Below are 26,448 nucleotides of genomic sequence, written 5' to 3' on the forward strand. Positions count from 1 at the left end.
TATTCAGGACAGTACTAAATAAAAAAATAACGTGCAATTTTTATTATCCTTCTTATTTTGTTAAAACGATTAACATTTTTGCAGATTCTGCAAGGGGTATGTAAACTTTCGAGCTCAACTGTAAGTTGGGTAAGGTGGAGGTTTACCAATAGAATATCAAACTAGCAGGGTTTTATCAACATGTTTTTCAAAATGAATGAGAGAGAAGGAGCGAGAGAGTGAACATCAAATTTAGTTTAATCACTGCACTGTAATTATACATTTTGCCACAATTATAATTAGTTAACCACAATTGCTGGACAAGCATTGGCTCAATATCTAAGATGTTATCAGCAGGATAAATTATAGTTAATTAAAACCATTAAAAAATGTTGCTTGAATAAAATAAAATGAACTTAAACTTGTATTATTTCAGCCAGTTGCCAAAGCAACATTTTTCATTACTTTCTAACTAAATTGTGAATTGAAATGTTAATACTGCCCTCTAGTGGATGCACACTGCAAATGCACCTCACAATAAAAAAAAAAAAAATCACAATGAAGCTGGCTTGAACTTTTGTTGCCATGCTGTCTGTCATTATCACTTCTAAGTTTTTCGGCTTGCAATGAACAAACCTAAACTGACAACAAGAGTCTTCTTCGGCATTCACTAGCTCTATAATTACAATAAACATAGCTTATTTCAATGCACTATCCATTACATGACTTTCAGAGAAGGCTAGAACTTAGAAGAAGTTTCCATACTTCAACCAAATTTCCATGCCTTTAAGAAAGAGGTTTCTGTTGTATGAGCATAGGATAGCAAAGTGTGGGTGTCATTAGTTTTAATAAGAACTAGTATAAAAAGCATAAAAAAAATGTATGAATATAATATGCTGATGTTTCTTCACTATACTCTATTGTGTTTATTTATTTAATACTGTATTGTGTTTATTCTGTTTATTCACACACTCATAAATTGTACCCATTTACTGAGATTGACACTGATTAATCTGAAACCAGAATGACACTTTATGATTTGGGGTATAATACCAGACGGAACTGATACATTAAATTTTTCACTATTATTATTCTATATATACTACCATTTAAAAGTTTGGGGTCAGTATGATTTTTTTTTTTTTTTTTTTTTTTTAAAGAAGAGTCTTATGTTCACCAAGGCTGTATTTATTTGATCACAAATACAGTAAAAAATAATATTATTTAAGAACCTTTGCACTTAATCATATTTAATTGTTATTCACTTAATGCAGCACGTAAAGTCACCTTTAAAGTTTCATTAAATGGTAAACATTAGGATCCTGGCAGTTCCTCAGTTACATCTAGGATATAGTAGATTGTCAACTCCCATTATTAGCCTCAGTGTGAAAATCCCCAGATCTGGTCAGACAAATAGTTGGGCCTACAAGTGAATTATTTGACCAAGAGTCTGTAGTTCCTCTGTTCACCAAAAGATGGCGCTGTGAAGAACACCAAACGTATTCAGAGTAACGTCTTCACCGTCCTGTAGGTGAAGTGGAGGGCAAAAACAAAACACACACACACACACACACACACACACACACACACACACACACACACACAGCTCAATATAAAGTTATGCTGATAGCTGGTATGAATATTGAATATATGAATGTGATTATACTGCAAGTCAATTTGGAGTAATGTTGCATCCTTACTGGTAGAGAGAACCGCTCATTACATCAAGAATTCCACCTAAAACAAACATTTAAAAAAAATATAATCCAAAAAGACAAAGTAATTGCATAAAATATATAGTGCTGAAAAGGTATTTGAATCAGCATTAGCTAAATATATACACTGAAACTTTCCAAGAATTTGAAACTCTAGCATTAAATCAAGAGTGTGCATCCTATTCATAGCAGTGTCCTACCTGGCTGGCAGACTGTCTCACAGATCACAGGACAAATGTAGCAGTAGGAACAATCCTGGAAGGAGAAATGAAATGTAAGAGGGTAGTTGATACAGATTTCATCAAAAAGATCTTCATTTGTGTTCCGAAGATGAATGAAGGTCTTACGGTTTTGGAACAACATGAGGTTTAGAAATTAATGACAGAATTTTCAACTATCCCTTTAAGAAGTACTGTAACACTTACTTCACAGTGATGGCAGTGTGCTGATGTGTCTCCTTCCTCACAGGGACATTTGTCACAGGTGCCGCAGTGCTGGGAGGAAAGGGAGAGCCAGACACAGATGGAGTAGTAAGTTACACCTCTGCTCTTTACTGGGGAAATTTAGGAAGGGATCACACCAGATCTATACTTCAACCCATTCATGGGTCATGCAAGTGGGTTTGGCACATGCTAAAAATACATAATACCTCATGGACTGATCATGGTGACGTCACGATCTTTTTTCCAGAATTGTTGAGTTTGTTTGAAGCTCCTTAACATATGTTGGGATGTGGTATGGATAAATCAGTAAAAAGTGTGGTAGAAGCATTATTTACCTCACAGACTGAGCAAAGGCCACAGAAAGAGCCTGATGTATACTGTTCATCCTCCATGGAGACCACCTCTTCTGACTCTACATTTTCCTCCTCAGCAGTTTCTACAGCACAAGGGAAAGATGAGGTTTAACAAGGTCTTCATTAGTAAGGCACCAGATTTACGTTCAACAGTAAAGCTAAGAGTATACTTCAGTTTAGTGGCACCTGGTTAGGACAGTGTTAGGCTTAGCTGTAAATAAACAAGTACTAGTAGTTGATTCTTAAGAGGAAGTTGTAGCCCTCATCGTGTCAAAACCTGCAAATCAGAATACATTGATCTACCCAGCAATAGTGCTGCCTACAGCAAGGGGTGTCCAATCCTGTGCCTTAGCTCCAGCCCTAAGTAAATACACCTGTGATGCAAGTGTGTTTATTGGGACAGGCCCACCAGAAATTTCCAGGCAGGCAGGTGTGTTGCAGCTAAAAGGTGCAGTATGTAATACTGACAGCTGGTGGTTGAAATGGGTACTGCAGAACAAAAATATTGGAGAGAGTTGTTTCCCCTTCTCCTCTTCCTCAGACTTGATGCTCACGTGGGTTGCCAGATTGAGGACATGCAATAGTGCAATTAACAACGGAAGGCGAGGAGACTTACACACTGGGTGTTTCTCATTTCTTATTTGTGCATCCTTGTTTCCTTTCCTTGCATCTTAGCTCCACCCCCTTAGGATGTGAGGGAAGGATACACCTGTGTATCCTCACTCATGACTCCTCAGGAAGCTTCCTTGCAGGAAGCAATACGTGTTTTCCCCCAACTGGCAACCCGGTGTGTCGAAATACTGTTGGGTAAATTGGCAGTGGGCGGAATCACACAGGCCAAAACAAAAACAGACATTCCGACACATTTCAAAGTAAAATAACTGGCTGTAGAATTGTTTTTGAGTAAAAGAGAAATGAGTAAACTTAGCATGTTTCCTAAATATCTGCAAACATGGTATTTTTTGCTTTAATACAGTCAAAAAATTACATACAGCACCTTAAACCAGGGGTCTCCAAACTCGGTCCTGGAGGGCCACTGTCCTGCAGAGTTTAGCTCCAACTTGCCTTAACACACCTTCCTGGAAGTTTCTAGTATGCCTAATTAGACCTTGATTAGCTGATTAAGGTGTGTTTAATTAGGGTTGGAGGGGCTAAACTCTGCAGGACAGTGGCCCTCCAGGCCCGAGTTTGGACACCCCTGCCTTAAACTCTCCAGCTAAATGCTGCTCCAAGCAGTGTGGGAAGCTTTGGGATGTTTGCTAATAGGAAAGGTTTTTTGAAGTTTGAATAAGAACTAAGCGAAGAACAAAAAAGAACTTTGCTGTGAGTATATTGGGGCCTTTACCCATAACTATATCCCTAACATAATCTTGTAACTTCCTTGCATTTCTCTGACCACCTCTTTCTCTAGTTGCCTGCCATCTCCCTTCATTACTGCCGACTAATGCAACTAATGCAAATATTAATCTCTCATCTCCTCCTTCTCCTCCTCTTGTTTCTGCTGCCAAGGCCAATTACTACTGAAACAAGATCAGCAACACTTCAGACACATGTTAACTAATCCCAGGATCTTTAACAAGATCTCTCCAACTCCACTCTCTCACATCAATGCATATCTTAGTACTGGCTACTTTCCCACCTCATTTCTGCAGGCTCAGGTACAACACTTAACCCTACAGCAGTTGAACCAACTGTCAACTTTTCTGTCACAAGCTCTCGAAAGAGTTGTGTTCGGTCAACTCTCAGGTTTCCTGGAGTGAATTTTTGTCCAAGTCATATCGGCTAATCACTGAGGTGCAAGGTTCAGTGCTTAGACCTTTTATATTCTTGATATACACCGATCAGGCATAACATTAGGAGCACTGACAGGTGAAGTGAATAACACTGATTATCTCTTCATCACGGCACCTGTTAGTGGGTGGGATATATTAGGTAGCAAGTGAACATTTTGTCCTCAAAGTTCATGTGTTAGAAACAGGAAAAATGCAAATGTTAGGATTTGAGTGAGTTTGACAAGGGCTAAATTGTGATGGCTAGATGACTGGGTTAGTGCATCTCTAAAACTGCAGCTCTTGTCTGGTGTTCCCGGTCTGCAGTGGTCAGTATCTATCAAAAGTGGTCCAAGGAAGGAACAGTGGTGAACCGGCGACAGGGTCATGGGCGGCCAAGGCTCATTGTTGCAAGTGGGGAGCGAAGGCTGGCCCGTGTGGTCCGATCCAACAGACGAGCTACTGTAGCTCAAATTGCTCAAGAAGTTAATGCTGGTTCTGATAGAAAGGTGTCAGAATACACAGTGCATCACAGTTTGTTGCGTATGGGGCTGCATAGCTGCAGACCAGTCAGGGTGCCCATGCTGACCCCTGTCCACTGCCGAAAGTGCCAACAGCGGGCACGTGAGCATCAGAACTGGACCACGGAGCAATGGAAGAAGGTGGCCTGGTCTGATGAATCACGTTTTCTTTTACATCACGCGGATGGCCGGGTATGTGTGTGTCGCTTACCTGGGGAACACATGGCACCAGGATGCACTATGGGAAGAAGGCAAGCTGGCGGAGGCAGTGTGATGCTTTGGGCAATGTTCTGCTGGGAAACCTTGGGTCCTGCCATCCATGTGGATGTTACTTTGACATGTACCACCACCAAGCATTGTTGCAGACCATGTACACCCTTTCATGGAAACGGTATTCCCTGGAGGCTGTGGCCTCTTTCAGCAGGATAATGTGCCCTGCTATAAAGCAAAAATGGTTCAGGAATGGTTTGAGGAGCACAACAACAAGTTTGAGGTGTTGACTTGGCCTCCAAATTCCCCAGATCTCAATCCAATCGAGCAAATGTGGGATGTGCTGAACAAACAAGTTCGATCCATGGAGGCTCCACCTCGCAACTTACAGGACATAAAGGATCTGCTGCTAACATCTTGGTGCAGATACCAAAGCACACCATCAGGGGTTAGTGGAGTCCATGCCTCGACGGGTCAGGGCTGTTTTGGCAGCAAAAGAGGGACTAACACAATATTAGGAAGGTGGTCATAATGTTATGCCTGATTGTTGTATACACAACCTGACTGAGCAAAATCATAAAGGCACATTGCTTCTATCACTGCTACGCAGATGGTGACATCTCTGTTTGTCATTCTAACCTATCGACGCTATAATCTCAACTTGTTTCTCTGCATGTCTTTCAGACTTCTTCGCCACTTTTCAGTTGAACCTTGCTAAGATAAAGCTTAAAGGGTTAGTTTACCCAAAAATGAAAATAATGTCATTTATTACTCACCCTCATATCGTTCTACACCCGTAAGACCTTCGTTCATCTTCGGAACACAAATTAAGATATTTTTGATCAAATCCGATGGCTCAGCGAGGCCTGCATAGACAGCAATGGTACTTCCCCTCTCAAGATCCATAAAGGTACTAAAAACATATTTAAATCAGTTCATGTGAGTTCAGTGGTTCTACCTTAATATTATAAAGTGACAAGGATATTTTTTGTGCGCCAAAAAAACAAACTAACGACTTTTTAACAATATCTAGTGAGGGCCAATTTCAAAACACTGCTTCAGAGCGTTATGAATCTTTTGAGTCGAATCAGTGGATCGCGTATCAAACCACCAAACTGCTGAAATCACGTGACTCTGGCACTCCGAACCACTGATTTGATTCGTAAAGCTCCGAAGCTTCACGAGATATTGTTAAAAAGTTGGTATTTTGTTTTTTTTGGTGCACAAAAAATATTCTTGTCGCTTTATAATATTAAGGTAGAACCAATGTACTCACATGAGCTGATTTAAATATGTTTTTAGTACCTTTATGGAAGTACCATTGCTGTCTATGCAGGCCTGGCTGAGGCATCGGATTTAATCAAAAATATCTTAATTTGTGTTCCGAAGATGAACAAAGGCCTTAGGGGTGGAAAATGACATGAGGGTGAGTAATTAATGACATTATTTTCATTTTTGGGTGAACTAATCCTTTAATCTAAACCATCAGTCAACAATAATGTTATTGTACAGCTGGGTTCAACAACACTAACTCCAGCCTGTAGTTGCCTTTATTACACAGTTTGTTTATTTATTTGATAAATTGCTTTAGACCATTTTTCCTGCTCCATTCATGGAAACTGCCAATTAATTGCTATTAAGTTTGGTACAAAACATACTCATCTGACAGTAGTTAGTTTAATACATATGGTTGCTTTGTTCTAAGTCAAATGGCAGCTGTAACTGAAATGTACTTTGTACTTGTAAATTGATAACAGATCCTAGGTTTCACTGGTGGCCATACAGTCATGTGATATCATGTAACACATATGCCGTATGTTAGGTTCATGTCAACAGCATTCAACCAGAAAGGACTTAAAGTGGTTGGAATATTTCAGCTGCTGTAGCTGTTCAGATATAGTGAGCTATTTTAGGGCTGATGTGTGACTTCACAGACTCACTGAAGGGTATACACAGGACTTTAGACAGCCAACGATGGCTCTGTTCCAAAAACCTGCTGAAATGCCTACATAGACAGCATAACCCTATAAAGCCTACTGTATCATATTTGATACACACATTTTCTCTAAATTATCAACATAATCAAACCTGCTGAAAAACATTCTGTCGTCTGATAGTTCTTATTTTAACAAGTAAAAGGCCTTTTAGTATAATTGTAAAAATGTTCATCTTCTGGCCGTGGTTCACGTGTCTTTTTGCTGTAAAATCTGAAGTGATTTTTATAAAGTAATAACATTTATATTGTTAGTAATATTTTAAGATAAACATTTACTGGACTGAAGCAACTACTAGATTATCCATACTTATTTTTTTAGATAAGTATCTATCAATATTCCACTTTGATTGTGAGGTCCATATTTTTACTATATGAGACTCAAAATTAAAACAATATAGTATTTTTCTCAATTTTTCTTACTATTACTTATAAAATGGTTAGTTCCTGTCCTTGATTCTGATTGGTCAATAGCTGTGGTTTATTCACAATAAAACACAGCTATAACCGCTTCACACAACGGTTCTGTGTATCACTACACACACCCTTAGCAACCACTCTTAGCAACGTAAACTGTTTGTTCTCACTTGATATTGTTCATTGAAGCTTACTGTATTATGTAGAAGAGTATTGTGAGAAAGAGATCGAGTGAGCAAGTTTATTACCTGCATTCAGATTTAGCATTTTCCTATGTTCATAATGAAAAATATGTTTAAATGTCTGATGTATTATCTTGTCCTTTTAACAATTAAGGGGTTTTCCCATGACTGACAGCACTAGTCAAAGCATTTGTCAGTTGTGTCTTGTTCCGTGTTCACAACAATTCAGTCTTTTCAATGTAAAAGTCTTCACTACTGACTGACACACTCATAAAGACGGTGTTGTAATGGCGTAATAATGTAACTTCTGTTGCTGTTCACGGTCAGGGACTATTTTTTCCGGCGGAAGGAAGGCTTTTAGTGAAACTTTACTTCATGAAAGTTGCATTGATACATATTTTTGGCTTCAATATTTATATTGTATGGTAAACGTTTTATAAAAGCAATAAGGTACTCGAGGCTAGTGCTGTATCGTGATTAAGTCACGGCTGAAGAGCGTTGTTAGGCACGATGCGAAGCGAAGCAGCACAGCCTCTCGTACCTTATTGCTTACATATATCAGGCTTTACGGGGTCAAGGATACGCCCCAAAATGTAGGCTCAATAATTATTTTGCCTTCAAGTTACCTTCCTTTGGCCAATCCTATTCAAACTAAGTGAAAAAATCCATTAAATATAGTAAGTTATAAATATAGTCTACTGAATAATGAAAAGTATTGATTTTTAAACTGAATAATTTGATTAAAGTAACTGTGTTATCCAATATTCGTGTTTTTAGAGCCTATTAGAGTATCACATTGTTAGCCTAGCAACATGTTAATGGCAAACTTTAATAAAATCAATTCAAGAGTGCTGTTTAGCTGCTGCCTATGCAGAGCATTCCAAATCAGTCACTTATAAGGTTCAGTTTCAGTTAGGACGTGGCCTTGGTAGGCAGCTCACTAGGGCCAGTGATTCTAGTGATATACAGAAAAAAACTATGCTTTTTCCTTTGACCTAAATGGCATGTATATGTAAGATCACTTGACAGTGATTCTCTGTAAAGGCTAATTCAGTAGTTACCTTCAGCATTATCCTCAACTACAGTCTCTTCATCTCCAGCCTCCTCATTATCTTCATCAGCAGCTATCGTTTCCTCATCTTCCTCTTCCTCACCTTGTGCTTCCTCTTCTGCTGTGGTTTCTTCTTCCTCTGCTGTCTGTTGTGCTGAATTATCATCTTCTTCTAATTCTTCTACATCTACCTCATCCTCTGCTACTTCTTCATCTGCCTCTTCCTCCTCTTCATCTTCCTCTGCTTCCTGTTCATCTTCTTCTTCTCCTGTCTCATCATCTTCCTCTTCTTCTTGTTCATCTTCTACATCTCCGGTCTCATCTTCCTCTACTGCTGCTTCTTCTTCATCTACTCCAGTCTCATTATCTTCCTCTGCAGCTTCTTGTTCATCTTCTATTTCTTCTGTCTCATCATCCTCCTCTTCATCTGCTCCTTCCTCCTCAGCTTCCTCCACTTCAGTCTCAGCGGCTTCTTCCTCCTCCTCCGTTATCTCCGCTTCTGGTGACACGTCTTCATCCTCTGCTTCCCCATCTACTCCTGCGTCATCAGCTGTGTTTCCACCTTCCTCATCATCAGCCACCTCCTCTTTCTCACCTCCAGTAGGCTCCAGACCTCCCAGCTCCCCGGCTTCCTCACTTTGCAGCCTTTCTTCAGCCTGCGCAGAATCCTTGAACGCTCCAGTGCAAAGCAGAGCTACGATAAGCCCCAACAGCCAGCTGCGTGAAACTGCCATCTTGCCGTCACTTCCTCACACAAAAGCAGCAGGAAAAACCAGACAGTCCACTCTATAAAAACGTGTTCGTATCCACCCAAGATTCCAAGACTTGACAAGTCAAGATCACACAGAGGGACACCCTTCAAACCTACTTGGAGCTGCAGTTGCAGGATCCACCAGAGTTAGTTGAGTGAAAGAGAGGGGGCTGGTCTTTGTTGTGCGGTCACATGTACACTCACACCATTCTCTGAATGGTGTAGCACAGAGGAACATACTGAGATGATTGACAGGGCCACATGCACGAGGCACGCTTCTAACACCCTTTATTATTACATCTTTGTCTATGTGAATGTGTGAGAGAAAGTGAGGTAAAAAAAAAGGAAGATTACAGGGAGGCACAAATTAACTTTAGAAACCAACTTTACACAAACATTCACACAAATGAGTGAAGCCAGACCCATTTCGACTCTCCTTAGGCCTGGAGGGTGGGAAGCTATATAAGGAGGCTCTCAATAGCAGCAGTACACTGCATGATCTGACCTTCAGTAGATCACTCAGCTGCTGAAACTCCATCCGTCCCTCGCTCGCTCTCTTTCCCTATACCAGGTCCATTTGTAAAGGTCACCTCTACTCTATACTATATCTTACAATCTCCACTCTCTGCACCTGCTACCTTTCAGGCGATGAAAATTAAATGAATTTGTATTTACTTTCCAGAAGATTTTCACATCTAAAACCCAGCCAGTGGAGTTCTCCACAGGTTCCTCTAGTATACTGTACCATGAAATCAAGATTGAAGTTTAACTTAAATGGTTAGTTCACACAAAAATTTAAATTATCCCATAATTTACTCACCCTCAAGTCATCTTAGGTGTATTCTTTCAGTTAAACACAATCAGAGTTATATTAAAAAGTATCCTGGCTCTTCCAAGCTTTATAATGGGAGTAAAAGGTACCATTTTTTGAAGCCCAAAAAAGCACATCCATCCATCATAAAAGTAATCCACATGGCTCAAGGGGGTTAATAAAAGGCCTTCTGAAGTGAAGCGATGCGTTTTATAAGAAAAATATCCATATTTATAACTTTATAAAGTATAACTGGCTCCCGGTAACAGCCATACACGAGTCTAGTTCTGGCGGACGAGTGAACTTTGACCTGACACTTGACGTATTGACGAATGCGGAACAGCAGAAGATAGAGCAAAACAAAACACCGGTGAGGAATTAGAAGTCGAAAAAAAAAATTTTTGAAGAGAAATGTCGGAGGAGCTTGAGTTTGTTGCCCAGCCCTATTTGTTTGAGCTGCAAGAGGCGTCTACTCTCACCTAAGCTTACGCTACTCCTACATCCTACAGTACGTCATACGCCGGAACCACGTCATACGCCGGACAGACGTTACCGGAAGCTAGAGATTATAGTCTATAAAGTTATAATTATGGATATTTGTCTTACAAAAACTCATCTCTAAGCTTCAGAAGGTCTTTATTAACCCCCTTGAGTTGTATGGATTACTTTTATTATGGATGGATGTGCTTTTTTTATTACTTCCATTATAAAGCTTGGAAGAGCCAGGATATTTTTTAATATAACTCTGATTGTGTTTGACTGAAAGAAGAAAGACCTAGGATGGCTTGAGGGTGAGTACATTTTGGGATAATTTTCATTTTTGTGTGAACTATCACTTTGTTTTTGGGCCAGATTTACTAAACAGGGCAAATTAGAATATCTTGAGACCAAAATCCAATACAAGTGGGTGATCTACTAACAAAGCACAAATTAAAGAACACAGCCACCTCATTTCCATAACAAATAATGTGGCTGAGCAAACAACATGTTCGGATAACGTCTTCCTCTGGCATTCCAAATATGAACACGAGTGGAGAAAACTCTTCCTTCTACCACGAGCTCTGTGTTCTCTGCGGTTCATCCTCAGCAACTATTGCTGCACGTCAAGCACAAAATGGGTTAAGACATACTTTTTTGGCTGTTAAAAAAAGTTTAGTAAATAACGTTGCAGTATTTATTTAAATACTCAAATTTTGCATCTGAAAGGTAAACTCCTATAAATGCATATGCAATAAGGTCAGCCACAAAAATAACTGTCCACACCTTTTCATTGCTGATCCTGCACTAAAAAAAAAAAAAAAACTTTTTATAGTTTATCATAACATTTTTCTTTCGTTAAATCAACTTAGATAATTAATGTAGTTCAGCTAACATAATATTTTGAGTTTCTTTTGATTAAACCAATTGCCTTCATTGTAGTAAATCATTTTTAATTTTAATTAACTCAATTTTAAGGCAACCAGGTACTTTTTTTTTTCTTTTTAAACAGTGTGACAGTTTTTCACCACCAAAACAGGGTTTGTGCTGGGGCGAGCTGTTAGTAAATCTGGCCCTTAGTCTGTTAGCTCTGAAGCCATCTATATGCTAGTATACTCTTAGAAGTGGACAAAAAGTACTTTAGCAGTACATACTTAAAAGGGTCATGAAATGGAACATCAAAATTGATATTTAGACATATATTAGGTTACTCTACAATAAAAACATAATAGATCAAAGATATCTCGTTTAAAATATTTTGTTTTCCACCCTTCTGAAACACTGGGATTTGAAATGGCCCCATTCATGACGTCCGTCCATCAATCACAAGATTATTTCTATTTGTGAAATTTAATAGCAATTTTTAAATGAAAATTGTTTCAAAGTAAATCCTATAATTGTTTCTTATTGGCCTGATTCGCCAAATCCTACATAAAACACAAAACAAGCCCTACAAATTAATAAAAGAAGAATGTTAAAAACAGACACTTTAATAGTCTTTGGATGATTTGTAGATCACATTTAATAGATTACACTTTCAAGAAAACATAGTGGGGTGTACAAGTCCAGAGAGTACATTAGGATTCTTTTAGCTGGTTTTAATTTGTTTTGAAGGGGTGAGGATTAGGGTAGAGAGGACATAGTGAAGGATCTTTGTTGCCCCTGAAATCCGAGAGGCAAACTTGGACAGACAATCTATTAATCTCATCTCTGTCTGCTGAGGTTGCCAAAACATTACAATCCCTTAAATAGTTATTAGATGTTATGGTTTCAGAACATATATTAAAATGTAGTCTAATACAAAACAACTGGCAAAATACAATATCATAAAAAAAAAAATAATAATAATGAAGAACTCTTAATGAAATGACATCACAAAATGTAACGATATAAATATCCAAAAAACAAAAAAACAAGTCCAAGAACATGGTTACAGCATGCAATTACATTTGATCTTATGAAAAAGTGAAAAATATTCTGCTATATTTAAAATGTAAACATTCACTGTGTCATTCAGTTACATGTTTGAGTGTAAAAACACTCAATTATTGATGTTTGTTTGGTCTGTCAAACAATAAAGATTTTTTGAACATGAGGCTTATTTGATGTACTGTAACATTGTTTGTCATGATTACATAATCAATAAATGTGCAGTGTTCAGGGTTTTTTGTTCAAAACCAATAAGGCAGTTGTATGTGTTGTATGCAGAAGTTATAATGTATATTAATAGCTTTTAAGCCATGTCGCTTTCTTCTAAATAATGTTATAGCTCTTAAAAAATCTAATTTTGAATACAATCACCTTGACCTTTAAAAAAAATAACCAGATTTACTGATCATAAAACTGTTATTTGATCGATCTATGAATGTAACATGACATAACTGACCTTTCAGTGTACAATAAGTTCAAGGACATTCTGTGCCCTGTTCTCTTACTCCAGTCATTCCTACAATCACATGGAAAACGAGGACAGGTCATTTGGGAGTACTAAAGTCAAAAGAGCAGGATGAACCTTGGAAAAGGCCAGGATGGCCCATTTAAAATTGGAAACTAGAACAATAAGGGTAGTTTTTTGACAAGTCATCGCCCCTCCTTTCACTGGCTCTCTGCTGCTTCTTGCTGCATGTGTCCGTGAGAGTGAGAGTGAGAGACAGAAGACGAATCCAGAAGAGAAGGCTCTTTCATTTCTCAAGGGAGGCCGAAACAACAGCTGATGACAAAAAGATGAACCGCAACAACATAAGTACATGTTGAAAAATTGCAAATTTTCACACAATGGCAAATACATCCACTAAAGCTGTGGTTCTTAACTGGTTTGATTAGACATAAAAAAAAAACACACATTCTTCATTTTAAAAGCTAACAAATGTATTTATGATGCTATCCTGACTATGCATTATTAGTTACAGTTAGGTGTATTTTACACAATGCATAATTTCCGGACAGACAGAAGTTTACAGCGTTTCACCAGTATTGCTCAAAAATAAAAGTGTTTTGCCACTGCAAGCACCATTCACATTTTCTTCAGGAAATGTACATTCTAGTTTTACAGTACAATTGTAATTTACAACAGTAATATTTCATTCATTTTTTATTATTAGAGTTAAAACTAATAATAATAATAACAGTTCAAATCAAAATATTATATATAATTATAAAATATAATAGTATTATAACTAAAATAAATTGCATATATTTTTTAAATTACAACAGTAATATTTCACTGATTTTTTATTATTAGAGTCAAAACTAATAATAATAAGTTCAGGTCAAAATATTATATATAATTATAAAATATATTAGTATTATAATTGTTTAAAATAAATATTACATATTTTTTTCATTATCAGTACAATTATAATTAACAATAGTAATATTTCATTCATTTTTTGGTAACTTTAACTAATGTTTAACTAATGAACCTTATTGTAATGTATTAACTAACAATGAGCAGTACATCTGTTACTGTATTTACTAATCTTCATTAACGTTAGTTAATGAAAATAGTTCATTGTTTGTTCATGTTAGTTCACAGATTTTAATAATGTATTAGTAAATGTTGAAATTAACATTAACAAAGATTAATAAATGCTGTATAAGTGTAGTTCATATTAGTTCATGTTAACTAATGAACCTTATTGTAAAGTGTTACCCATTTTTTATTAGAGTTAAAACTAATAATAACAGTTCAAATCAAAATATAATTATAAAATATATTAGATATTATAATTGTGTAAATTAAATATTAATATTAAATATTTTTTAATTTACAGTACAATTATAATTTACAACAGTAATATTTAATTCATTTTTTATTATTAGAGTTAAAACTAATAATAACAGTTCAAATCAAAATATATATAATTACAAAATATATTAGTATTATAACTGTAAAATTACACATTTTTTAAATTTACAGTACAATTGTAATTTACAACTAATATTTCATTCATTTTTATTATTAGAATTAAAACTAATAATAACAGTTCAAATCAAAATATGATAGTATTATAAAATATATTAGTATTTTAACTGTAAAATAAATATTAATATTACACATTTTGTAATTTACAGTACAACTGTAATTTAAAATAAATATTAATATTAACAAGTATTTGTTATTAGAGTTAAAACTAATAATAACAGTTCAAATGGCAAACCAAATCATATCATGTATATATCATATATATATTTATTATTTCTTTTATATATTTTATCTATTTAGTAGCATATCATGTGACCATTAACTGACATCAGAGAACCGTAAACATGATAATGTGTTGTTAAATTATTGAAATATCAACTTAAAATCTCTCTTGGGTGGTTTGACTGACAAAAAAGCTTGAGAGCCCCTGATTTAAATGACCATTTATTATTTTTTACATGCTATCCTTGACTCTATTATTTTGTGACCCACCAGTTGAGAAACAGTTAAACTATATGTACTGCAGGTGTACCTTTGCGTGTAGGATGTGCTTTAGCGCCCTTCGCTGTACTGCTTTGAGACAGAGTTTCCATAATCCACTGAAGAGAAGATGTACAGAACTCCATCTGCATATAGAGGAGTATTCATCTTTGAACAACAGCTTGACAGTCTATACAGTGCAATACAGACATCACATCATGTGTCTTTACCTCTGCTTCTAGTGCTCGCAGCCTGCGGTCAACATCTCTGATCTCGCCAACCTGTTTGAGGACACCATCCACCCTGAAACATGCACAAAACATCAACATTACGCATTAATCTGAGGTAAAATAAGGTTTATAATCACATTTTGTCTGTTTTCTTCAAGTCGTGATGAAAAAGTAGTAGCCATATTTTGACATACACCCGAGTGAAACGGATTATTAAAAAGGAAAAAATATAGGGCGGGGACTTGAATGAATGAGGCATTTATTTTTATTACACCAGTGTGCAGCATCCATTTGGATGATGCGACGGCAGCCACAGTACAACGGCGTCAGTGCGCTCACCACACACCAGCTGTAGGTGGAGAGGAGAGAGAGTGATAGAGCCAAATCAATGGATGGGGATTATTAGGAGGCCATGATTGGTAAGGGCCAATGGAGGGAATTTGGCCAGGACACTGGGGTTACACCCCTACTCTTTACGAGAGTTTACCGTCTCATCCGAAGGACGGTGCTTGTTACAGTACAGTGTCCCCGTCACTATACTGGGGCATTAGGACCCACACAGACCACAGGGTGAGCGGCCCCTGCTGGCCTCACTAACACCTCTTTCAGCAGCAACCTAGTTTTTCCAGGAGGTCTCCCATCCAGGTACTAACCAGGCTCAGCCCTGCTTAGCTTCAGTGGGCAACCAGTCCTGGGCTACAGGGTACCATAAACCATATCACCCTGGTTTGGTTCTATTCATCTGTTGTTGATTGGATGTTGAGATGTGGGCGTGGCACTCAAAAGCAGGGGCAGAGTTTGAAAACTAAATGATTGGAGAAGTCCTGCATACATCACCAGAGAGAAATCTGACAATTTCACTGGAAAGTCCAGTTATGACATTTTGCTTAAAATATTGAGGTCAAAACCTTTTTTTTTTTTTTTAAAAAAGAAACATCCATGGATGAATTAGGTGTGGTATAATAAAGGTGCGGTCATTTACTGATGCTTGACGAGATTTTGTGGGAGAAATCCAGTCATTTTAATAGAATATGTATGAATAAATTTTAGCACCTTGTGACAGCACCTTAATATACACTATATTGCCAAAAGTTTTGGGACGCCTGCCTTTATGTGCACATGAACTTTAATGACATCCCATTCTTAATCCGTAGGGTTTAATATAGAGTTGGCCCACCCTTTGCAGCTATAACAGCCTCAACTCTTCTGGGAAGGCTTTCCACAAGGTTTAGGAGTGTGTTTATGGGAATTTTTGAGCATTCTTCTAGAAGCGCATTTGTGAGGTCAGGCAGTGATGTTGGATGAGAAGGCCTGGCTCACAGTCTCCGCTCTAATTCATCCCAAAGGTGTTCTATCGGGTTGAGGTCAGGACTCTGTGCAGGCCAGTCAAGTTCCTCCACACCAAACTCGCTCATCCATGTCTTTATGAACCTTGCTTTGTGCACTGGTGCGAGACATGTTGGAACAGGAAGGGGCCATCCCCAAACTGTTCCCACAAAGTTGGGAGCATGAAATTGTCCAAAATGTCTTGGTATGCTGAAGCATTAAGAGTTCCTTTCACTGGAACTAAGGGACCAAGCCCAACCCCTGAAAAACAACCCCACACCATAATCCCCCCTCCACCTAACTTTACACTTGGCACAATGCAGTCAGGCAAGTACCGTTCTTCTGGCAACCGCCAAACCCAGACTCGTCCATCGGATTGCCAGACAGAGAAGCGTGATTCGTCACTCCAGAGAACACGTCTCCACTGCTCTAGAGTCCAGTGGCGGTGTGCTTTACACCACTGCATCCGACACTTTGCATTGCACTTGGTGATATAAGGCTTGGATGCAGCTGCTCGGCCATGGAAACCCATTCCATGGAGCTCTCTACGCACTGTTCTTGAGCTAATCTGAAGGCCACATGAAGTTTGGAGGTCTGTTGCTATTGACTCTGCAGAAAGTTGGCGACTTGGCGCTCTGTGATTTTACGTGGTCTACCACTTCATGGCTGAGATGTTGTTGTTCCCAATTGCTTTCACTTTGTGATGATACCAATAACAGTTGACCGTGGAATATTTAGTAGTGAGGAAATTTCACGAATGGACTTATTGCACAGGTGGCAACCTATCACAGTACTACGCTTGAATTCAATGATCTGGAGGGGTGTCCCAATACTTTTGGCAATATAGTGTATATAATGCATTTAGATAGACAATAGATACATTTTCATTTCATGCTTCATGCCGACTTTAAAGGGGTCATATCATATGTCATATCAACGTTTTAAAATTATTATTATTATTTATTTTATTTTTTTTTCATATTTCCTAAGGTACACCTTTTTTTTTTTTTTTGCAACCAAAACAACCATAATTTAATTTTTCTTGACATTATTTTTAATGTTTTTGAAAGAAGTTTCTTCTGCTCACCACGCCTGCATTTATTTGATCAAAAATACAGAAAAAAAACAAAAAAAAAAACAGTAAAATTGTGAAATATCATTACAATTTAAAATGATGGTTTTCTATTTTAATACACTTCAAAATATAATTTATTTCTGTGATGCAAAGCTGAATTTTCAGCATCATTACTCCAGTCTTCAGTGTCACATGATCCTTCAGAAATCATTCTAATATGCTGATTTGATACTCAGTTATTATCAATGTTGAGAACAGTTGTGTTGCTTAATATTTTTGAAAACTGTGAAACTTTTTTAGGATTCATTGATGAATTAAAAGAACAGCATTTCTTCAAAATAGAAATCTTTTCTAACAATATAAGTCTTTACTATCATATCACATATATAGAATGATTTCTGAACGATCATGTGACACTGAAGACTGGATGCTGAAAATTCAGCTTTGCATAACAGAAATAAAATATATTTTAAAATATATTAAAATAGAAAACCATTTTAAATTGTAATAATATTTCACAATATAACTGTTTTTTCTGTATTTTTAATCACATAAATTCAGGCTTAATGAGCTTAAGAGACTTTTCAAAAACATTACAAATAGTTATGTTTCCAGATTTTTGACCGGTACGAACAGTGAACTTCTTCATTTCAAAAGGAGCAAAATGTTATTTTTCATGCAAGTTTGACTCACTTAGCACTCGTGCGTTTCAGCCTCTCAGAGTCGGTCCCTCTATGTTTTTTGCTCTCTACAGCCAGGAAGTTCTCCTTCTGCAAGTTCTCCCATTTCACCAGCTTGTTAGCTTCTCTACCCTGTATTTGAATGGCTATTATAAAAGACAAATACACACAAATTTTACATATTTCTCATATTTCATCTTCAGCAAATCTCCTTTTTGAACTATATTTCTAAGGGTGTGTTCACACTTGGCATGTTCAATTTGATTATAACACACTCTGGTGCGAATGCTCTGTTAGCGTGGTTCAGTTGAGTAAGTGTGAACGCTGCCATGAACCCTGGTGCACATCAACATCAAACAAACAGACCGAGACCCCTGAAAAGGTCTCAGTTCAATTCCAAATGAACTCTGTTGCAATTTGACTGAAATATAAACGCAACACCGATCAAAGATAGGGCTGCCCTACCCCCTAATTTTGAACTAATCGTTAGTTGACTAGAAGAGGCTTAGTCGACAAAAAATTTGATTAGTTGGTTAGTCACAGAAAAAAAAAAAAAAAACTCACGCAGTCCGTGAGGGACGAATCGTTAATAGTGGGTCCTTGTGGTAATTACAGTATGTTGGGCAGGAAATCCAAACATTCGCCTGTCATCCATTGACCTCATAGTCATGATGTTGCCCATCACAGTTCAGTACAGGCGTTTATATGTCATTTTGACATATAAAGACGTTTTGTTTTGTATCTTTAGGTTCGGTCTTAAAAATGTGAGCAAACCAGGAATAAATGTATCATTTTCTTTTTTGGTCTGGACCAAAAGAACCAAGATAACCGAAGTACAAGTGTGAACACACCCAAATTTACCAAAATGTTTACTATAATTTACCAAAATGATGGATTTTGGTGGATGGCACTTTGCGGAAGTTTCTTTTGATAAAGAGGTTGATGTGGGATAGGATGATGAAGGGTGGAGCGAGATTTGGACGAGAATGATACTCCACTATTAGATTATACCGCTGAAACTTCCAGTATGTGTCACTGCGCTCCTGAACCTTAGAGAAGGTATAGCTGCACAAACAGACACAAGGTGAAGAGAAATACATGGATGGATGGATCATTTGATGGCTACATACACCAGATGGATGGATGAACAGAAAAAGAATACCTGAATGTGGCGATGAGCAGGTTGACAAGTAGGATGTTGGTGACCAGTAGGAAGATGACCAGCAAAATGACCACAAGCCAGTTGTGGCTGGTGTCTCTACATGGCTCTTTCCCTTCATTAATCAATGTCAAATTATCTGTGCAGTCCCGATCCCAATACTTGCCAGCTTAACACACACACAAATATACAATATAGTCAGTGGATGCTAAAAAAAACTTGCAAAATATTATTAATTGTCAAGTGAAATGTAAATCAGAAGTGAGCACACTGTCAATTTCTTCCACAGGAATCTGTCCAAATATATGCAAATATGGTCTGTACAATACTCGTCGAAACGCTCTATCAGGGCTTGGATCATATGTATATAGTAGCGCTTGATTGGCCACTCCATACGCGCTCAGCCACACCGCCAGAAAGAATAAGAAGAAGAACGCATCCTTTATCTGTGGTTCAAAAACATTTATAGAAAATAGAAAGAGGAGTGATTTAGTAGATACAATGGTCTCCAGTATTTTTCAAGTACTGAAATGTTTTATTTTACTTTTTTTAGTTTTATTTACTATGGTCGACACATAATGGGATTTTAGTATCTAGAGAAGTCCTTTATTTATTGAACAGAATTAATGATCAATGAACCCATTCTCAGGTTCAAAACAAATCAAACTCTATTGATAGCATCTGTGACATGATCTCGATTACCACAGAACATAATTTCAATTTGTCCCTGAATTCCTAATATCAATCAAAACTCTTTATATTAAGGTACACATATTCACCATTAAAGGGATAGTTCACCCATAAATGAAAATTCTGTCATCATTTACTCACTCTCAAGTTGTTCCAAACCTGTATGAATTTCTTTCTTATTTCCATAGTATTTTTTTTTCTCCATTCTGTGGAAGTCAATGGCTGCCGTCAACTGTTCGGTTACCAACATTCTTCAAAGTATCTTCTTTTGTGTTCAGCAGAAGAAAGAAACTCGGTAACACTTTAGTATAGGGAACACATATAAACTATTAACTATGACTTTTCCCTCAATAAACTCCTAATTTACTGTTTATTAATAGTTAGTAAGGTAGTTGTTAAGTTTAGGTATTGGGTTAGGTATTAGGATTAAGAATGTAGAATAAGGTCATGCAGAATAAGGCATTAATGTATGCTTAATAAGTACTAATAAATAGCCAATATTCTAGTAATATGCATGCTAATAAGCAACTAGTTAAAAGACCCTAAAATAAAGTGTTACCAGAAACTCATACAGGTTTGGAACAACTTGAGAGTGAGTAAATAATGACAATTTTCATTTTGTGTGAACTATCCCTTTAATCTACAGTCTATAGCCTAATATAAAATATTATAAAAGTCTAAATCATCTTTCTACTTCTCAAGGCAGAACCAGTGTTCGATTTGAAGGAGGGTTCGAATTAAAATCTTAATTTGCACTGAACCTAGAACTATGAGGTTTTTCTGTTTGTCTCACCATTTTGCCAAGTATGATGATTTTGGGACCCAGCTGTCTGTGAATGGCGAAAATGTGAATGAGTCGGAGCGTGAAGACCATGTAGTCCATACACAGTATACCACGTCCCATGTTGTATGACCAACTGAACATCCTGAGACAGACACAAAGGCACATATATATACAGATTATTACACAAAAATGTAGTAGAATGCTGACAGGTATGATGAATATTTAGTAGATGATAGCGGCTAAGTTGTGACAATACTTGAAAACTAAGGATGAAACGATACCCTCATGTCACGATTTGATACATATCATGATACTGAACTCACGAAACGATATTATTATGATACTCCAAGACATATGGTAAAAGGTTACCAAGAAAATGAACTGTTGATAAAAATGCTAAATTTGCATTGGGAGTGGAAATGAACAGGCTTGGACTTGGTGCTGATAACCCAATGCACACGACGATGGTGACACCAGAAACATTCATGATTCTGAAGCTGAATATATAGAATTATGTTAGACAAATATGCTTGCACTCTATCACTGACTAGATATATTTAAAATAATGTAGGTAGGCCACTTTTTACTGGTAACAAGACATTTGGCATTATCAGGACCCACAAATATTCCCCCACTGCATTATTATACATTATATTCAACATTATATATAGTAGTTTAATGTAGTACTGACACTAAAACTCTGTAAACTTGAATTTTTTCCCCTCACACAGTAATTTTCATTTTGAGTGAAAAGATGAAGTAAAAACCGTAATATTGTGAAATTGTGAAATATTATTTACAACTGAAAATAACTGTACTATTTTAACATATTTTCAGCATTATTACTCCAGTCTTCAGTGTCACATGATTCTTCAGAAATCATTCTAATATGCTGATTTGTTGCTCAAGAAACATTTCTTATTATTAGCAATGTTAAAAACATTGCTAATAATATAGTTTTTGCTGCTTAATATTTTGTGGAAACTTGCAGGACCATCAAGGACCATTACCTGCAGCACAAACCAGCAATGAAGAGGGAGATGGCAAGAACATCAAACTTATTCCACATATCCTGAGCATACAGCATCAACCTCTGACCAAATGTCTTACTGCCCACAATGAATGTCTAGGAATGAGAGACAGCAAAAAGTGGAATAAATGGATGGATTAATCATTATACCAAACAGGAAAAACTCTTTTTTTTATATATATCTTTGTATCACTTGCAGTGTTGGGGAAAGATACTTTTAAAAGTAATGCATTACAATATTGTGTTAATCCTTAAAAAAATAACTGATTTTGTTACTTTTTATGGAAATGCATTACGTTATTTTTGCATTACATTATCTCACCTGGGCTGGGCTCGCTTGTTTATTAAAAAAAAAAAAAAAAAAAAAAAAGTTGTATTTTTGGCAAATATAAAAGGCCCTTTCACACCAGAAATAAAATGAAATAGCCGCAAGCAGTGACACGGGGCCAAGCGATCCTGTAGCGCAATGCATTGCAGGAAGAGCAAAAACAGCAGAAACTGAACGAACATGAAAACAGCCGGTTCATAATTACGGGTGGGAATATACTCAGAACATACAGAAGTTCATATGAAAACGAACACAGCATGAATAAAAAGACATTTATTTCAAATCTAAGAGGAACAAAGATCAGTACAATGCTGACCTGGATAATAAAAGAATCAAAACAACAGGCCTCTGGCGTTACACATTGAGCTACTTTAGGATCACCATGCTGCTGTGCTCACATGCTTTCAGTGTGAGAATGAGCACACAAAAAGGCATTATTTAACATGTTAACCACATTAGCATGCTAAGCTAACTTAATGCTAATGTAGCTTATGGTTAACTTGATAGCTGAAGAGCCACACTAGAAAGAATGGAAACTAATTAGCATGCTAAGCTAACTAACATAAGACAACAAACACAGGCAGGGTCAAATTTGGAGAGATATTTCTCAGGGACAGAAGCGAATATCAAAAATTCTTTCAGTCATTTCTGTGCGGCTTGGTCCAAAGATCATCTAAGCCAATTTTGGACAAAATTTGTATGAGTAGCAGCGAAAAAACTGTTCTCCATTTACTTAAATATGATGGACAGTCACACATTTAAGAAAAATGACACGTCATCGGAATCAGCATAAGCCAGGGAACAAAACGACAGAGAAAACAAACTTTGGATAATGTTTTCAAAAGTTATAAGCATTTTTGCAAAAATACTTATATCTCTGGAACACTAGCTGGTGCTGTGTTCAAACTTCTCAGGCACATTCAGGACATACTGACGATTAACCCTACCAAATTTTGTGCCGATATGTCAAATAGTTTTAAAGATATTGCAATTTATGACAAAATTCAAAATGGTGGACCGATGGTTCATCTGATCCTGATCAAATCGGTATCCTCGGATTCGGCATGACACAAGGAATCCAAGATCATGATTTTTTTGACAAACTGTACCAATTTTCGTTTCGATTGCTCAAAGTTTGGCCAAGATACGGCCTCTGAACCAATACTGGGTTGACCTCGTTAAGTTCCCGACATCATAACTTTTGAACAAAGATGATTTTTTTTTTTTCTGTGCAGCTCGGTCCAAAGATAATCTGATCAAATTTTGGACAAAATTGGGCGAATTTTGAAGAAGTAGTAGCGAAAAAAATGAATACTGTACTTTTCAAAATGGCCACTACTGTAATGGGCAGTCTTAATGTTGAATGGCATCAGCAATGAAGAGAGGGAATCGGGTGAACTAAATTTAATTTTTCAAGAAGAAAGGGTTCAAAAGTTATAACCTTTAGAAAAGTGAATTTTTGAACTGGTGGTGGTGCTATAGAGTTGGCCCTAGAGACTCCAAAATTGGTCCAATCACTATTCATGACCATTTCTACAATTGTGCCAAATTTCATCATTTTCTCATGTTCCATTGATAGGGCTGCCATAGACTCCCATTTAGTAAAAATAATAATAAGAAAACTAACAATTATAATAGGGGCTACAGCCCCTTTGGCTAATAAGCCTCAGGTTGAAGAAAATGCAAATTCACGCCCGTAGAGTAGAGGGCGTAGTTCAAACAAACCTTTCAGTGGTGCTACCAATCTGGATTGCAGAAGAATAGGATTGCAAAAAACAAACAAATATGCGAAACACAAATGTGATGTTTAACTAAAGTCTTTTTTGCTGATTCGTATGGTTGAATTGGATCATTGAATGTCAGCAACAAACACATTGGTTCATAAAATGAGATTAAATACATATTTAATACATAAGTATATTTTAAAAGTAACATTTAATTTTTGCAGGTTTGCGTTATATTCTGAGTTTGCATTTCCGTTTTATTCGTTTTGAGCAATACTGTATGTTTTGTGCAAATGAGATGAGTAAATGCATGCTCACATTTAGTCTAGAACTAGAATAACATGTACTACAGAACTCTAGAACTATAATATCATGTTTACACGGCACACAACGCCTCTGCGCTTACTCCCGATTTCTCTCAACATGGGGGCAAGGGAGGTGTCAGTCAATAAATGGGAAAACAGTATTTGAAAAAATAACTGTTGTAAATTTAAAATTAATGCATTACTTTACTAGTTACCTGAAAAAAGTAATCTGATTACATAACTCGCGTTAGCTGTAATGTGTTACCCCCAACACTGATCATTTTTAAGCTGATTGTTTACAAGTGAAGAACCAGTGTTGCCACTCACCTCACGAATCTCCTCACACACGATAGTGAAAACCCAGAAATACAGCACATACTCGGAAGGGGCAGGGCCATCAGGAGGAGGCGGTTTGAAGTCAACCAATAGCACGTAGGCATACAGAAACAGGAAGAGGAAGTACATCAGAACGTTGCCGATAAACGAAGTGACAGGAGCGTACCAGAACTGCCTCCAGCGGGACAACAGAAAGGGCTGCTTAGGTTTGCCGTATGCAGGAGTACCTGTTACAGGAAGAAAGAAACAGGAAAAGACAATAAGGGCAACAAATTTCAGTCAACCTGATCAAATCAAAAGACCAAAAAAGATAATTAATGAACAAATTTCTGTGTAAATTGTTCATAAACCCATGGGTTTCCAAATGCACAGTCAAACCTTTTGTTGGTCGTCTGATATTATTTGAGTCATCTTGCTCGGCTTCACTGCTGAATATTATAAGAAGATCACAGATAAAGGCATGTTTGTCTACAGAGATCTTATATTTATGCATGAAGTATTAAATGAAACCTAATTTACTGGTGTTTGATGTCATTGAAGGAGAAGACAGTCTCTCCATAGTGGCAGTCTGTTGCTGAGGGTGGAGGTGCCATCAGTGATTTCTCCCTTTCTGTGTTTTCCTCGTTCCTGCAAGAAAGAAAGAACTTGGACATTCCTACTATGCAGTACATTTATGTTATATAATATATAATGTACATAATGTTAAACACAGCTTGTAAAAATGGAAACATTAGTTGATAATTCACTATTATTTACTAATTTTCACATCACTGCTAATTTATAAAGACATTTTCCAGGTGTTACTTTTTTTTTTCCTCTCTCTTCTCTATAATCAAAATGTATCAAACAAAACATATTTTCTTGGGAGTGTTGTACAGTACCGGTCAAAAGTTTGGAAACATTAAAATTTTTCAATGATTTTGATTTTCTTCTGCTCACCAAGGCTGCAAAAATGCAGTAAAAGCAGTAATTTTGCGAAATATTATTACAAATTAAAAGAACTGTTTTCTATTTTAATGTATTTTAATGTAATTTATTCCTGTGATGCAAAGCTGAATTTTCAGCATCATTACTCCAGTCTTCAGTGTCACATGACCCTTCAGAAATCATTCTAATATGTTGATTTGATGCTCAGGTAAAATTTATTTATTATTATTATTATTATTATTATTAATGTTGAAAACAGTTTTGCTGCTTGACATTTTTGTAGAAATACTTTTTCAGGATTTTTTGATGAATAGGAAGTTCAGTGAACAGCATTTATTTTCATTTATTAAATGTATTAAAGCATTTATTAAATAGAAAACTTCATTATAATTATCATCACTGTCACTTCTGAAATAAATGCAGCCTTATTGAGCATAAGACAGTTCTTTCAAAAACATAAAAAAAAATTGTAATGTTTCCAAACTTTTGACAGGTACCGCAATTATAAAGTTGCAGTTGTATTTTTATTAACTAACATTAACAAAGATTAATAAATACTATAACAAATGTAATGATCATTGTTAATGTATTAACTAATGTTCACTAATGGGACCATACTGTAAAGTATTACCGGAAATTTGCAAGGCTGAAGTACTGACCTGAATTTGATGAGGTTGGTGTAGCAGAGAGGAGGAATGATCAGAGCCAGCACCAGTTTCCAGAACTCAGTTCCTCTTTCCATGTCACCCCACCAGATCTGAGACAGAAGCGACTAAA

At 36.7% G+C, this 26,448-nt stretch overlaps 2 protein-coding genes across 5 annotated transcripts in view; both read right to left on the minus strand.

The window, feature by feature from the left end:
• Window positions 1-219: 219 nt before the first annotated feature.
• On the minus strand, window positions 220-9,563 carry LOC127523423 (sarcoplasmic reticulum histidine-rich calcium-binding protein). Its single transcript, XM_051914096.1, has 6 exons — window positions 8,644-9,563; window positions 2,473-2,573; window positions 2,120-2,188; window positions 1,895-1,949; window positions 1,680-1,716; window positions 220-1,504 (listed from the first exon to the last, which is right to left on the minus strand). The coding sequence occupies exons 1-6, from the start codon at window positions 9,365-9,367 to the stop codon at window positions 1,483-1,485; spliced, it is 1,008 nt and encodes a 335-aa protein (XP_051770056.1). The 5' UTR covers window positions 9,368-9,563; the 3' UTR covers window positions 220-1,482.
• A 2,613-nt stretch (window positions 9,564-12,176) lies between these two features.
• LOC127523421 (transient receptor potential cation channel subfamily M member 4-like) overlaps window positions 12,177-26,448 on the minus strand; it is a 74,840-nt gene continuing 60,568 nt past the window's right edge. The window contains exons 16-28 of one of the 4 annotated variants that reach the window (XM_051914091.1): window positions 26,331-26,443; window positions 25,264-25,371; window positions 25,123-25,172; window positions 24,736-24,971; window positions 22,032-22,147; window positions 21,031-21,163; window positions 19,819-19,993; window positions 19,551-19,716; window positions 19,272-19,453; window positions 18,402-18,534; window positions 15,308-15,380; window positions 15,130-15,223; window positions 12,177-13,382 (exon numbers count right to left, since the gene is read on the minus strand). In XM_051914091.1, the coding sequence (XP_051770051.1) occupies window positions 13,354-13,382; window positions 15,130-15,223; window positions 15,308-15,380; window positions 18,402-18,534; window positions 19,272-19,453; window positions 19,551-19,716; window positions 19,819-19,993; window positions 21,031-21,163; window positions 22,032-22,147; window positions 24,736-24,971; window positions 25,123-25,172; window positions 25,264-25,371; window positions 26,331-26,443 (1,608 nt within the window). In that variant the 3' untranslated portion in view covers window positions 12,177-13,353. The remainder of the gene's footprint in view (window positions 13,383-15,129; window positions 15,224-15,307; window positions 15,381-18,401; window positions 18,535-19,271; window positions 19,454-19,550; window positions 19,717-19,818; window positions 19,994-21,030; window positions 21,164-22,031; window positions 22,148-24,735; window positions 24,972-25,122; window positions 25,173-25,263; window positions 25,372-26,330; window positions 26,444-26,448) is intronic. The other 3 variants (XM_051914093.1, XM_051914092.1, XM_051914090.1) reach the window with 3 other exon arrangements.

This window comes from Ctenopharyngodon idella, chromosome 12, assembly GCF_019924925.1.
Source record: "Ctenopharyngodon idella isolate HZGC_01 chromosome 12, HZGC01, whole genome shotgun sequence".
Classification (NCBI taxonomy): Eukaryota; Metazoa; Chordata; class Actinopteri; order Cypriniformes; family Xenocyprididae; genus Ctenopharyngodon; species Ctenopharyngodon idella.

Excerpts from the sequence above, each read along its gene's own strand:
- LOC127523423 (XM_051914096.1), bottom strand. The coding sequence starts at position 9,367 with ATGGCAGTTTCACGCAGCTGGCTGTTGGGGCTTATCGTAGCTCTGCTT. Across the intron at positions 1,717-1,894 it reads TGAGACAGTCTGCCAGCCAG|GTGGAATTCTTGATGTAATG; the intron begins GTAGGACACTGC and ends TGTTTGTTTTAG. Across the intron at positions 1,505-1,679 it reads ATGAGCGGTTCTCTCTACCA|GACGGTGAAGACGTTACTCT; the intron begins GTAAGGATGCAA and ends CTTCACCTACAG.